Source organism: Megascapheus bottae, chromosome X, assembly GCF_031878675.1.
Source record: "Megascapheus bottae isolate mThoBot1 chromosome X, mThoBot2.hap1, whole genome shotgun sequence".
Classification (NCBI taxonomy): Eukaryota; Metazoa; Chordata; class Mammalia; order Rodentia; family Geomyidae; genus Megascapheus; species Megascapheus bottae.
In genome coordinates this window covers 92,396,592-92,411,618 of record NC_143547.1, presented here as the reverse complement: position 1 = coordinate 92,411,618, position 15,027 = coordinate 92,396,592, and the positions used below count along the sequence as shown (strand labels likewise).

The window sequence follows — 15,027 nt, the reverse complement described above, 5'->3', positions numbered from 1 at the left end:
CTAGTGGTAGACTGCTTGCCTAGCATGCACAAAGGCCTGGGTTCGATTCCTTGGTACCACATACATACAAAAAAGCCGGAATGGTGCTGAGGCTCAAGTGGTAGAGCTCTAGCCTTGAGAAAGTCCAAGGACAGTGCTCAGGCCCTGAGCTCAAGCCCAGGACTGGCAAAAAAAATACTATTAGAACTAAGCCTACCACAGGACTTGGCACACAAAGAAGTTGGAATAAACCAGCAAGTGAAAACACGAAAACTTGAGATGACTTCATTATAAAACGTGGCACTGTAAGATTGAAGGGATAGTCTAGACCTGTAATGCAAACTCAGAATCAATTTTTTAAATTTAAAACCAAGGGCTTGGGCTGGGAGTGTGGCCTAATAGTAGTGTGCTTTCCTAACCACCCCCCAAAACGGCTTTCAGTGCATTATGAATCCTAGAACCGAGGTTACGCTACAAGCCACATTCCAGTGATGCCGAAAGCTCTGAAATAGCCCCTCCCCTAAGCCATGGTCATGGCTTGAATGCTCTAAGGGAAATCCTGGAGATTCATGGACTCCTCTTGTGGAAGGTTATTCAGATCCTTCCCCATGCTCAAGCAACTCCCCCCTCCAGCATGTGGACATGGGTTTGCCCCTGATACAAGTCTGTGGATGGACTGGCACCTCCTCCATAAAGTACCCAAGGAGGCTTATGTACATCATGGATGGCTATGCTTATGTTTTAAAAAAATCAACTGAGACCAGGCACCAGTGGTACATGCCTTATAATCCTATCTACTCAGGATGCTAAGATCTGAGGATCTGGTTGGAAGCCAGCCCCAGAAAAGTCCCCAGAATACTCTTATATCCAATTGATCACCAGAAAACTGAATTGGCACTGTGGAAGAGTGCTAGCCTTAGGCAAAAATAGCTCAGGGACAGTACCCAGGCCCTACGTTCAAGCCCCAGGACTGGCAAAAAAAATCAACCGAGGTCTTCACGGTATGTTCTCCAACTTGATTTCTATGGATTGGATAATGAATTAAACACACAGAAGCTCTACTGCTGCTCAAATAATTCATTTATTAAAGCTAATATCATGTAATGTGCCTCTAATACCAGCCAGGCACTGTACTAAATACTTGCTGTTGAGTTAATGAAAAAAGATACACATAGCCCTGGGAAAAGAGTCCTCATCTTAATAGCTCTTACTTTCTGAATAGCATGAAAAGAAAGGCCATAGAGAGACACTAAATTTAATAAACTGAGTAGGTGTTAGGAGATGGGAAATGCTGTGAATAAGGAAACATTGGACACACACAGCATAACGGGGACTCCAATCTGAAAACAAACTGTTACTTTAAATTATGCCCATAACCTTCTGGCCCCCGTGCCTCTTGAATTAGGTTCTTCGCCTCTGCAGGTATATGATCAAAGGCCAAAACTGGCACTGCCAGCCCAGAATTCACTATGACCCTGGAAATCAAGTGATTTAATTTAATAATAGGGTTGTTTGAGGCTTTTTTTTTTACTACAATCAAGAACAACTTTAAAACAATTCTAATCAACAATGTACTTCCCTTAAGGAGGCTCGTGGTCCCAAGAAAGTATCCAGGGTATTTATAAGAACAATTGTGGTTTAACATCTCCTTTAAACTTGGCTAACTTAAATATATTCATTAAATGAGGTCCTATACTGTCTGTCCCTGAAAGGAAAAAAATAAGAGGTGTGGTTTCTATCCCATGTACACTGGGGTCATGGAGATTGCTCTCCAACAGTAGCCAGGCTGAGTACTTTGGACTACCAGCACGTTGACAAGATCATGTATCTGAGGTTTGTATCCAGCAGGAATTTTCAGACAATCCAAGGTGAAAAAGATATTGTTGTCCACAACTCCATCTCTTCCATAAATACTGGTAATGATGACCTGTGATGAGAAATTATGAGATTTAATGTAGGAAAGCATCATTCACCCTAACAGGCTTTATACAAAACACAATCTTGAGATCTCAGCCTCCTCGGTAGCTAGGGTTACAGGTGCCTGACCAGAAGGATCTATTTTATTTTAGGTGTCCCAACATACCTGGTAGAATCCTGAGCAACAGAAAGTATCACTATAGGAAAGGTAAGAAAGACAAGTATTTTGTGTACAGGAAATAACTAAACCCATATTGCATGCACAGGAAATACCTCTTTCACATGATTGTATCTCAGAGGCTTCACAGAAATGATCTTCCTGTCCTGCATTTCTGTCTTGAAGGAAAACATAACTTCCATCAAGTCACCCTCATAAGGCTCAAAATCTAAAACAGCCAGAGAGAGAAATCAAGTTGGAATAAATGTATTATTTTTGGTAAGGTCACATTTCACAAGTTGCTCTGTTGTAAAACAGAGCAGCAGTTTTATCATATCTATGGTTTGTTTGGAACCTTTGAATCCTGTATACTAATTTCACAAATTCATATGAGATAAAGTATTATCTGTGCTTGAAGCCAGTCCTTCTGTGAGCATAACAGCTTTTATTAGGCAGAGCTGAAATATCTTTGCTAGAAACTGAGAAGTTGGTTGTAAATTCAGTGCTAAATATCCCATGCTGGAAATAAAAAAACATTCCTTTGGGATATTAATGCAAAGAGAAATTTGGAACAAAGCATCATAGTAAACATGTAAAAAATCAGAACTGATAGAGCAGAAACTGATGTTTAGGGGTAAACATGATTTATAACTGCAACTGAATGTTCTACATATTCAACTGATAGGATCAGAACCTGTACTAATGAAATACATCTACCTATATGGCTGGCACAGTGTCTCTCCTTGTATCCAAGCTACAGGGCAGTTGAAACTTAAGCAGGTACTTTTAATTTTTTTTCACTTTTTTTCCCTTCCATCCATCTTTCCCAATCCAGCAGGGCAGGGGATGGCAGAGAAATGGAGTTCAGATGGAGCAGTTTCTACCCTAGGCAACCTTCCCCAGTGCAGAACAGTGTTCCCCTTGCTTTGCTTAGTAACATGTTTTTGGTCATGTCTACCTTACAAAGTTGATGATAAGGGCTTCAGAGCCAAAGCCTTACTTGTAAAGCCCATGTCTAGAAATTTCTATTGAAATGAATGAAACTCAATACCATTTATGGGGGGAGGGAGCTTGACACTATCTCTGAGTTTCTTTTGCTCAAGGCTAGCCTCTACAGTTTGAGCCATAGCTGCACTTCTAACTTTTTGTTGTTGTTGTTGTTTTTACTCTTGGGTCTTGAACTCAAGGCATGAGCATTGTCCCTGAGAAATTTTGCTCAAAGCTAGTGCTCCATGTAGAGCCACAGCACCACTTCTGATTTTTTTTTGGCCAATCCTGGGGCTTGAGCTCAGGGCCTGAGCACTGCCCCTGGGCTTTCTCAAGGCGAGAGTCCTACTACTTGAGCCACAGCACCATTTCTGGCTTTTTCTATGTATGAGGTACCAAGGAATCAAACCCGGGTCTTCATGCTTGCTAGGCAGGCACTCTACAACTAGGCCAAACTCCCGACCGAGACTTCTGATTTCTTTTTTGCCTGTCCTGGGGCTTGAACTCAGGGCGTGGACACTGTCCCTGAGCTTTCTCAAGGTTAGTACTCTACCACTGGAGCCATGGAAAAACTGGCTTTTTCTGTGTATGTGGTACCAATTAATCAAACCCAGGGCTTTGTTCATGTTAGGCAATAACTCTAATACTAGGCCACTACCACTTCTGATTTTTGAGTGGTTAACTGAACATAACAGACTCACAGATTTTCCTGCTCCAGATAACTTTGAACTGTGAGCCTCAGATTTCATCCTCTAGAGTAGCTAGGATTATAGGTATGAGCCACTTGTGCCTGGCTCAAATACCATTTTTAAATTTCTTTTTCTGTTTTATTGTATTTTATTGTTGGGCTAATGTATAGAGAGGTTATAGTTACATTTGTCAGGTAGTGGGTACATTACTTCTTTTTTTCATATATTTTTATTGTAATTAATAGAAGGGTTACATTATATTCACCAGACAGAAGGTGCATTACTTCACATACATTGATACCCTTTCTCATGTCTTGGTCCCCATTTCCCTCCCCCCCTCAAATACCATTTTTATAGTAACAAATTATTGCTTTAGACAGACAAAACCAAAATGTTATATCCAATATTAACAAATAGAGTTAAACAATGAATACATGGGGGAGGGGGGAACCAGAGGCTATGTCTAACACACATTTTAAAGCATTTTCAGTATGAATACTGTCCTTGCATACTTGTTATATTGCTAAAGTAGAAATCTAATACTTATGTGCACAAAAATTACATAAATAAAACTTTATTCAATAAATGAAATAAAACAAATAGTAACAGGAGTTTTCTTTTTTAAACATTGTATTTTATCAGGCATGGGTGGTTCACAGCTCTAATCCTAGCTACTCAGAAGTTTGAGATCTGGAGAATTTCAGTTTTAGGCCAGTGTAAGCAGAGAAATATTAGAAATTTCACTTCCAAAATAACAAGAAAGAAAGTTGGATTACAGGCATGGCTCAAGTGATAAAATGTCAGCCAAGCAAGAAAGCCAAGTGACTAGAAGGCAGGTGCTAGGTTCAAACACCAATACAGGCCAAAAATAAATAAGAAAATATTATGTATTTGGTCATCAAAGGTCTGCATCAAACATTCGAGTGTACCTGATCAAAGCCAAATACAATGGAGAAGTAATTCAAGAAGTGAAATCCTCTCATCAAATAAGTATGTCTGATTACAACCCTGGATGTGACTAAAACATTAGATAAAACCTAATTTCAGACTTTACAAAATGTAAACTATACCTTTACAAGCAATATCCAGGGAGAAGTAAGTCGTGTGCTTAAAGTACTCATCACCACCTAGTGCAGAGGCAATAGAGCCAAAGGTGAGATTCATTTTGGTTCCTGATGGTCCACCACCATAAAAATCTTCACAGAAAGCATCCACCTATAAGGTAGAGAAATACTTGCTTCAGATATGACAAAAGGTAATAAAAATAAGAACAAATACTGAGATCACTGTTAAAAAGTGGTTTAAACAACTATCATGAACATTGGTGAATATAAATTCCAACTTTCAAAAAATTCCAGTAGATTTTTAGGCATGATGTAATTTTGTTGAGTGGAGAAACACAACTTGATGATTTCTCAATTGACACAGATAAAACAACCTATAGGAATATCTTTAAAAATCTACCTAACAGACCTGGTGCCTGTGGCTCACATCCTAATCTAAGCTAAGTTGGAGGCTGAAATCTAAAGATCACCATTTGAAGGCAACATGCCAAGGGAAATCTCAGAGACACCTATCTACAATTAATCACACATACATACATACATACACACACACACACACACACCCCAAAAGTGGAGCTGTGGCTGAACTGATAAGAACTACCTTTGAGCAACAAAATTTGGAAAAGCACCCAGACCCTGAGTTGAAGCCCTAGACCTGCACACACAAACAAAATCCCCAAAACCTAAATGAAAGTTGCAGTAGGAAAACAAGACTAGCAAAGGATGAAATATGCTATGTTTCAGAAATGCAAACCATTTGGTCATAATTAAGGATAATAAAGTGGGTATGTTAATTGAAAGGCAAACTTGGAAGATATGCCTACCATAAAAGTCCTACCAAAACTCAATTTTACCTAACATGCAAATACTTCTAATGTCCCTGACAAGTAATTCGAAGAAAAGTTGTACTATTTTCCCCAAACTAATAAGGAAATACAAATAAAATTTATTCCTTAGGTGGTCAAAACATGCAGAGATTGATAGTGTACAAGCTGTTCCATGCAGCTGCTTAGAATGTTAGTACAATGAGAATGGGTAAAGCTGGACACAAGAGGTTCATATCTAAATATCAGGAGGCTGAGCTCCAGAGGATCTTGTTTCAAAGCCAGTCTAGGGGAAAAAAAGTCCTCAGACTATTTCTCCAATGAATCAGCAAAAAGTTGGTTTGGTGGCATTCCAATTATATTTCTACAAATAACAGAGACCACTTACATAGGAGGGGAAAGGGGAACTTGCAGGAAAATATATATACTCATACTTAGCATTGCTAATCACATTTTACCTATTTTTTGCCAGTCGCAGGGCTTGGACTCAGTGCCTGGGCACTGTCCTTGGACTTTCTCAAGGCTAGAACTCTACCACTTGAGCCACAGCACCACTTCTGGATTTTTTTCTCTGTATGTGGTACCAAGGAATTAAACCCAGATCTTCGTGCATGCTAGGCAAGCACTTTACCACTAGGCCAAACTCCTGGCCCTGCTAATCACATTTTAAATGAGAACAGTTAACAGCAAATATCAATCACATATCACCAATAAGTTATAAAATGATACTTTTGCTCAAACAAATAGCATTGTTAAAATGAAAGCAGATGTCTCCTGCAGTCAAGCTAGTTGATAATGAAATCCTCCTCTCTCTTAAGCCCCTCAGAGAACCTGGAGAAATAGCATCAAGATTGATTTTCCAAGAATAATGAACTGTCCCCACCTCATGAAACTTACTTTTACTGCTTTCCATCCAAGGCTTGTTTCATTTTCTTCCACAAGTGCAAGAACTTTCTGTCCAATTCTCAGAGGGAGATCACCAGTCACATTCTCATTACTGAAGAAGATGGACTCATCAATCCAGCCATGATTATCAAATGCCTTTGTTACCACTCCTTGCACAGTTTTTAATTTCGTACTCTCTGAAATAGATAAACAAAGAACAACATTAATAACTAAAAATACAAAAATTTAAAAGTACATGCACGGACAACCAGTAAGCCCTACCAGAGGAAACAGTGGTAAACAATGATCAAAATGAACCAGACTTGAGATACAGGTGAGGAGGATAGTACGATGTAGGGACTGAGGGTGTGGGATTCTGGGGGCCAATTGTCCAGGTAGAAATGTAGATTGCTCCATTTCTCAGTATAGCACAGTGGCTTCAGACCAAAAGCAATTGCGTACAGATGCTAAGAGCAGAATATAGGACTCAAATGCCTGCCTTTGAAACAAAGCTCTTCCCCTCATCTTCTGAAGGAGATTAAGCACATTTGTTAACCAGGTGCAACTGGTATCCATCTATACAATCAGCATATTAACAACTCCTTCTTAGCTAGGGATGTAGCTCCATGGTACACTGTTTGCCTAGGAAGCATAAGAACCTGGCTAATACCCGAGCAACACACACACACACACACACACACACACACACGGAAAAACAAGCTGAAAAACTGGAAGTGGCACTGTGGCTCTAGTGGTAGAGCACTATCCTTGAGCTGAAAAGCTCAGGGACAGTGGCCCAGGCCCAGAGTTCAAGCCCTACGACCAAAAAAAAAAAACAAAAAACAAAAAAACAAACTAAGGACGTACTAAACCCACTACCACAATGATCACAATGATGTCAACCCAGATGTCCCTCAGTAGATAATTGGATCAACAAGATATGGTATTTATACACAATGGAATTCTATGCTGCCATCAGAAAAAATGGCATCACCCCATTTGTATGGAAATGGAAAGACTGGGAAAAAACTCATATTAAGTGAAGTAAGCCAGACCCAAAGGAACATAGGCTCAATGGTTTCCCTCATTTATAATAATTACTACAAACCTTGGACTCTCCTAGCAGAGGATTAAAATAGCTCAAAACCTAGATACATAAGGCCATATAGGATGAGGCTAAATGAAAGGACCTCCAGGATATGGAAACAGGAGCTATATAATGTGTTATTGTTGTTCTTAATGTACTATGTTATTTCTCATCTCTTTTGTTATCCCTTGGTTATTATCATATTGTTACAGTATCTTACCTTGTTATCCGTTATATTGTATATACCTTTATTTGAAATAGGAAAAGGAAGGGGGGAAACAGGATGAGGGGAGGGGGCGAGGGGAGGGAAGTGGGGACAAAAACATGAGAATGTGTGTGAAGTAATGAACCTTCAATCTGGCTAATATAACTGCAACCTTCTATCAATTACAATAAAAGAAAAAGGAAAAAAAACCATCTCCGACCGTCTGCTTCTTATGGAGGCTATAAATAATAATATATGCATGTGTATTAGAAATTTCAGGTTCTCCTTTAATTCAGAGAAGTCCCAGAAAATGATTCCCAGGCCTGATGACGTCATGGGAGGTCATGCTTTGATCACAGATTCTCCTGGTTAGCTGCAAGACACAGTGTTTAGAGTCACATGCTGTCCATCAGTTTACCTCTACCACCCTGTTCTTCAGTGCAGTACCCCTTCCTCCCGGTCCCCCATTGCTGCACCCCCTCCTGGTCCTCTAGTGCAGCACACTGTCCAGCAGTGGTCAACAGGACTGTGTGATGGCTTCCTGGAAAGAGGTCGAGGCTGCAAGCCGATATACTATGACATGATACATGGCATAACAACATTTAAACTGCTTGGAACTCCCACAGCTTAGAGTGAAATCTTAGATTGTTCCCTATCTGCATCTAGAAAGCCATAAACAACTACTACTACTATTATTATTATTGCCAGACATGAGACTTGAACTTAGGGCTTGTGTACTATCCCTGAACTTTTGTGCTCAAAGATACCTCTCCAACACTTTGAGCCATAGCTCCACTTCTGGGGACTTTCATGCCAGTGATAGCTTTGAACCCTGAACCTAAGATCTCATCATCCCTAGTAGCTAGGATTTCAGGCCTGAGCAACCAGCATCTGGCTAAACAACCATTTTTCTTAATTTCATCATTGTTAATAGTAGCATCCAATGTAGCACCTGGAGATTTTTATTTTCAAAAATGTATCCTTACGTAATTATACAAAAGTCTAAATTCAACATGCCAGCTTGTAAGTATAATATATATGGAACAATGTCATGCCTTTCAATATTCTCCCCCATCTCCTCAAACCTCATCCATCCCCTCAATTTACCTAGCTCTTTTTTCACATATATACATCAAATATTATGATTACATATGCCCACCATTTTGTGTCTCTGTCTAACCGCTCTACTTGATGTCACCAATCCTGGACAACACATGTTCTAGTTTCCCAGTATTCATTTTATTAAACTAGATGGTATTCTCCCTTGCAAATTATATAACTTACTTAACATGTTTGTCAATATGTATATATGATTTTGTATATGTATATATGTTTACACATATATTTATAATTTAGAAATACCTTGCATCATAGAGATTTTTTACCAGTCCTGGGGCTTGAATTCAAGGCCTGAGCACTGTCCTTGGGCTTTCACAAGGCTAGGGCTCTACCACTTGAGCCACAGCACTACCTGTGGCTTTTTGTATGTATGTGGTACCAAGGAACCGAACCCTGGTCTTTGGGCAATCTAGGTAAGCACCCTACCACTAGGCCAAACTCCTGACCTGCATCTAGAAATTATTAAGTACCTGATCAGACAAAGGACAAAGACAGATTTGGAAAATAAATTCTACCCCAAAAGTGTCCCCACATTTAGTAATTAAGACATGGATGCTGCATCTGAATATGGAGTGTGAATTCTACTGGGCCTCAGCTCAGCTGTGTACATTTCTTTCCTATTGGTGTCCAGACATGGCAATGTTATGACTGTTTTTAGACCCTTTGTATTCCTGACTCTCAGGCCTTAAAGCCCTTAGTCCCAAGCCTGGTATTTACAAGTAATAGACACAAATTAGAACTAATATAATTCCAGTAGAAGTTCCAACTACTCCACAAACCTTATCATATTATATTAGACTGCCACTAACAAAGTATGTGCCTTAAAAGATTCAAACCAGTAATCCTATCTATTTATGAAACTGAGACAGGGATGATTTATTGTGTCCTTTGCTTTTTTGCTTTAGTTAATTTTTTAATCCAGTCTCCTGTTATACCAGTCTTGTCTGAATCACTATCCTATTTATGCTTCCAGCCATAAATGAGAGGATAGGCATGTTCCAACACGTGCAGCTCCCCCCCCCCTCCCCGCCAGTCCTGGGGCTTGAACTCAGGGTCTGAGCAGTTTCGTTGAATTTTTTCTCAAGGCTAGTGCTCTACCATTTGAACCATAGCACCATTCCAGCTTTTTCTATGTATGTGCTACCAAGCAATTGAACCTGGGGTCTTCATACATATTAGGCAAGCACTCTAACACTAGGACAAACTCTAGGTCCACAAGCAGCTTTTAAGTGGTTGCATTGGATTCCATTTACTTTTTAAAGCCCTAGCCAACTTGAGAAAAAGAAACAAGGACAGTGCTCAGGCCCCGAGTCCAAGCCAGGACTGTCCAAAAAAAGAAAAGAAAAGCTCAAGGACAGTGTTCAGTCCCTAAGTTCAAGCCGTATGACAAATAACAACTAAAAATTGTTTTTTTATGCCGCCCAAGTCAGCCACTAACTTAAGGTTTTCCTGTGTCCACCTTCCGAGTGGTGGGACTATACATATTTGCCACTATACCCAGCACAAAGACCATTCCTGGCTACATTAGCACCAGTTTGGAGTCCAGAGTTTGGGTTGTGTGTGGATGTAAATGGGTCCAGCACTTCAGACAGAGGAGCTAGGGCATGTTGTTGGATAGTGGCGGGGTGGGGGTTGTGGGTGTAGGGGTGAGAAATGCAGGTAGCAAATGCGGATGAGTTGAATGAGGGGCACTGGAACATGGATGGTAAGAAAGTAGGAGGCCGGAGTGAGGACTGAGGGCAAAGAGGCAGGCGTGGAGTTATTTAGGTTGGGGATAAGAGTGGAAGATGCAGGATGGTCTCAAGAAGTCAAAGATGGTGGGGTCCAGAGCATGGCTTAGTGGTAGAGTGCTTGCCTAGCATGAACGAAGCCCTGGGTTCAATTTCTTGGTATCACACACACAGAAAAAGCCAGAAGTGGTGCTGAGGCTCAAGTGGTAGAGCTCTAGCCTTGAGAAAGTCCAAGGACAGGGCTCAGGCCCTGAGCTCAAGGCCAGGACTGGCAAAAGAAAAACAAAGGAAGTCCAAGATACTGGCGTCTCTCTGGGTGTCAAAAGGCGCCAGACCTGATGTGTGGAAAGTACACCCCAATGAGCCGGATCTTCACTGAGGGAAAATGTCAGGTGAAAAAGGAGGTAAAACAGGAGGTGAAAGGTACCTTCCAGGAGACACTGGTGCTGCTCTTTCTCCTCCTCCGTCATGGTTCGCTTTCCAAAGAAACCAAGAGCTTTGGAAAAAAAACGATGCATGGTCCTGTGGTGGACGCGGCCTGAGCACCAAGAGCCTCCGACGACGCGAGAGAAGCTTCAGTCCGTCTCTGTCTCACAGGAGCACTCAGGTAAAAGCGGCCACTCCTGTGAGTCCACACCTTGTCCCCCCCACTTCGCGCAACAGCCAACTAGAGGCCGAGTGAACCAACGAGTAACCAATCAACTGAACAAGTGGAACTGAGCCCTACCCCTTTCCCCGCGGCAGTGGGCGGGGCCTGCACCTGTCATTCGCCCAATGGGCACGGCTTCATTAGAGATGACCAATGAGAATCACCACGTGAGTAGGCGGGACTTCACTGGCAGGCAGTGGGGGGAGGTGGGGTCAGGAGGCGGAAATTGGTGATGGCCAGCCTCAAATTCCCGCCAATTGGACCTCATGGAGCATTTCTACCTATAGGTTCTGCTCTGTGGAACTTTTCAGGAGGGCCCCACCTTGCCTCACAAAGTGTGGCAACAGTCTGCCCTAAGTACCCAGATGAGCTGCAAGGCCTAGATCCAACATTGATTGGCTCAGTGCCTCCAGATCCTTTCCTTTTCCTCAAGTGCCCAGTGTTATGCCCCACACCCACTCCATCCCAGCATCACTAAGCAAGGGCTGTCTGCTCAATATTAAATGATAATATACATGATGTACAAAAGCCAGAATTTCACATCTAACTGGATCGCAAGACACAAGCTGGTGACCAGAGATGTTTGTGAGTTGGGGCTGTAGTACAATACGGCAGCACGGAGTAGGTAAGGAGAAAAGTTCCTCAAGAGGTATGAAAAGAGGGTGATAAGTTGCTGAACACAGGGGATAGACCTGTAATAGAGGCGGGACTTCCACTACTGTTATTTCCGTTGGGTGGGAAAATGCAAATAACGGCTGACCATTGGGCAGCAGGAGGGTAATAATTCAAGCCTGCTTATTTGAAGCCTCACTGCAGCAAGGGTTGGGACACCGGTTTTAATGGGGGCAAGAATTCATTGAGTCAGTGTGCCTAAGTAGGGGATGAGGGGGTATAGAGGGGATGGGCATAGTCTGTGGCAGGAGGAGGGGTAAAGGCAGTTCTAGGGCCCCAGAGAGAATGTGGGCGGGGCTCCTGAGGACGGGTCACAAGGCGGGGTCTATGCAAATAAGTGTGGGTTGTGGGCGAGGCGAGCTACTAAGCAGAGCATGCGCAATGCTGCTCTCCACAGCAGCAATGGCCTAGGGACAGGGCTCCGATGGGGGCGGGAACTTGCTGCGGGAGCCTGGGGGAGGAGCTGCGAGGGGGGCGGGGCGGGGCGGCTGTGCTGTCCTGTAGGAAGAGGAGGGGCAGAGTGAGGGCGGGGAGAGCCAGAGGGGCGGGGAGAGCCGGAGGACCAGGAGAGCCAGGGGGCGGGGCTCCAAAAGGCCAGGATCGCAGCGGAGCTTCGAGTCGGCTCGCTCGCTAGGCTCCTGCGCTCTTGTAGGTCCTGGGTCGGCGGGGTCTGTGGCGGCCCGGGCCCATGGCGGCATCGGCGGCTCTGTCGATGGCGGCGGCGGCTGCGGCCCTGTCCGGCCTGGCCTTGCGGCTGTCTCGCTCCGCCGCGTTCCGAGGCTCCTACAGCGCCTTCTGCAAGGGACTCACGCGCACGCTGCTCACCTTCTTCGACCTGGCCTGGCGGCTGCGCATGAACTTCCCTTACTTCTACATGGTGGCCTCGGTGATGTTCAATGTTCGCCTGCAGGTGCGCATCGAATGAGCTCCCGCGGCGGGGGCGAGCGGCCGGCAGCCAGCGGCCCGCGCCCCGGCTCCGGGCCAGGACGCCGGGACCTGAAGGTCGACGGCGAGGCCCAGGGTCGCCGGGATTCGACTGGGGCCAGAGGCCGGGTGACCGAGGCCGTCCGCTGCTCCCGACGAATCCCGACGCGGCCTGGGGACTGTCACCCGGCCCGGACCCCATCCCCAAACGCCGAGCCACAAACGCAACCGGTCCTCTCCAACGGGACCTGGAGAATCGGAGTCCGTCCGACCTGTTGCCTCACGGTGGCCAAAGAGGACAACAGGGAGGACGGAATCCGACTGCGGCCACTTGATTTGCCAGGCCGTGAGCTGCAAGGTAGGGGCGACAGGTTGGAATGGGGGTGGCGGATGGGTTGCTTTGACATCTCGATGTGGAGGAGCGGTGCAGGCTTGGAGGAAATTGGGAAGACGCCGGGGCAAACCAGCTGCGCAGCCAAGCTCAGGACCAGAAAGGCGGGCAGGGCCTGGGGCTCCCGGCCCAGGGTGAGGGGCGGCAGCGGCGCCGTCGGCATCGCATCTCCCAGGGTCAGCCCAACACCAGACAGGAAGCCCCTCCCGCCCACCGCCCAGTGCCCGCCCCCTTCATGGGGAGGCCCGGATGGTGTCACCTGTGGGGAATTGGGGGGTGGGGAGGGTCGAGGACTCCCTGGGAAGGTTCTGGAGGGAAACAGATGCACCCACTCTTCTTCTTTGTCGGTAGGCAGACAGGAAGGATGGTTCTCTTCTGAGGCAAACCTAAGTCCGTCCCTACTTCAGCCCACAGGCCTCTGGGCTTCTCAGGAGATCCTCCCAGCTCTTCGCCAAACTGCCTCCTGCTCTGTCTTTGGGCCCAGGGGATTGGTGACTGCCTGCTGCTGCTGTCCCTCTGCTCCTCAGCACCATCTGCGGTCATGTTGAAGACACCTAGTTTGCTGGTAGGAAAGACTGGGGAAGTGGCTTCCCTACCCATTCCCTTCTCCCAGTCTGGCTCTTCCATTCTGCCAGACCCTGCTTCCAGCAGTGGTAGCTCATGAGACTTCTCAGAAACTCATACATGTTCAGACCCAGGACCCCAAGGGATCTGGGAAAATAGGAGTTCTCCCTGCGTGGGCAGCACACTGGTTGTAGCTGTGCTGGGGAGGGCAAGTGGGAAAGGACACCTGAGAGAAGAATGCAGGGAAACAGGCCCTCTCTGAGTGGCCAGGCAACTAACTGTGAGGTCTCTATCTCTTGCTTTTTCAGGCATTGGCTTTGGTAGCTGCTGGCCTGCCCATTCCTTGGCCTTGTCAAGATTCGCTTCCCTACCTGAAGTACCCTGGTTCCAGTAGCTGCTTTCTGGTAGAGGCCCAGAGGATAGAGTGTCCCAGGGAATGATGCCCTGTTTCCAGGGCACTGAGATCTCCTAGCAGCACTGAGGGAGATATATTCTCTTGCCTAAAGAGTCCAATGGGGATCTGTGCAGGGACTGGGGCTTGTCCTTGTCATACAGATGAAAGGGATGGAAACCTGTCTGTCCTTCAGTCTTCATTTTGCCTCCACTCCCCAGGCTTCTCCAAGACTTGGGAAGGGGTGAGGTGGAGAGGGATCACAGAGTTCTCAGGGATCCTTTGGAGACAAGAGCCAGGAGTAGGGAATTTGGAGATGTAGCCTTTCTTAAGGATATATAGAAAGTCGGGAAACATGGAGCAATGAGAGAGATGGGTCCACAAAGTCTTTACTCCAAAACCTCCTGACCCCATTGAAGGTCTAGGGCTGGGGCTTTGCAACAGTTGTTTTGCCAGAGCCTCTCAGTGTGATGGTGGAGTAGAGCTGATAGAGGTGGCATGGCTCCTGACAACAGAGTGTAGCTGATAGAATGAGGGGATAAACCTGGGGTGGGATGGACTAGAACCCATGACATGAATATCTCTCTGTGTCTCCAGGTCTGTCCTCATCCCAGGATCATATGGGAAAAGCTCATCCAGACGGGCAGACAGTGGTTCAGACTTCCCTGGGTGTGCTAATTGCAGTCACAAACCGGCCAAGAAAAGCCCACCCGCCCATTCTTCAGCTTCCCTGGCAGTGATGACTAGAGGCCCATCCATGTTCTCAGTGCCTTGGATGGAAACCTGCTGCAGT

General features: G+C 45.1%; 2 protein-coding genes across 2 annotated transcripts; one reads left to right on the top strand and one right to left on the bottom strand.

Moving 5' to 3' along the window:
* Positions 1 to 1,114: 1,114 nt before the first annotated feature.
* Positions 1,115 to 11,207, bottom strand: LOC150041567 (cancer/testis antigen 55-like). The gene is made up of 5 exons (XM_090326097.1): positions 11,071 to 11,207; positions 6,515 to 6,699; positions 4,800 to 4,944; positions 2,170 to 2,282; positions 1,115 to 1,906 (listed from the first exon to the last, which is right to left on the bottom strand). The coding sequence occupies exons 1-5, from the start codon at positions 11,159 to 11,161 to the stop codon at positions 1,715 to 1,717; spliced, it is 726 nt and encodes a 241-aa protein (XP_090182223.1). The 5' UTR covers positions 11,162 to 11,207; the 3' UTR covers positions 1,115 to 1,714.
* A 1,320-nt stretch (positions 11,208 to 12,527) lies between these two features.
* Positions 12,528 to 12,956, top strand: LOC150041566 (small integral membrane protein 10-like protein 2A). Its single transcript, XM_090326098.1, has one exon. The coding sequence runs from the start codon at positions 12,653 to 12,655 to the stop codon at positions 12,887 to 12,889; it is 237 nt and encodes a 78-aa protein (XP_090182224.1). The 5' UTR covers positions 12,528 to 12,652; the 3' UTR covers positions 12,890 to 12,956.
* Positions 12,957 to 15,027: the final 2,071 nt, after the last annotated feature.

Excerpts from the sequence above, each read along its gene's own strand:
- LOC150041567 (XM_090326097.1), bottom strand. The coding sequence starts at position 11,161 with ATGCATCGTTTTTTTTCCAAAGCTCTTGGTTTCTTTGGAAAGCGAACC. Across the intron at positions 4,945-6,514 it reads TTGGATGGAAAGCAGTAAAA|GTGGATGCTTTCTGTGAAGA; the intron begins GTAAGTTTCATG and ends TCTACCTTATAG. Across the intron at positions 2,283-4,799 it reads CCTGGATATTGCTTGTAAAG|ATTTTGAGCCTTATGAGGGT; the intron begins GTATAGTTTACA and ends TGGCTGTTTTAG.
- LOC150041566 (XM_090326098.1), top strand. The coding sequence starts at position 12,653 with ATGGCGGCATCGGCGGCTCTGTCGATGGCGGCGGCGGCTGCGGCCCTG.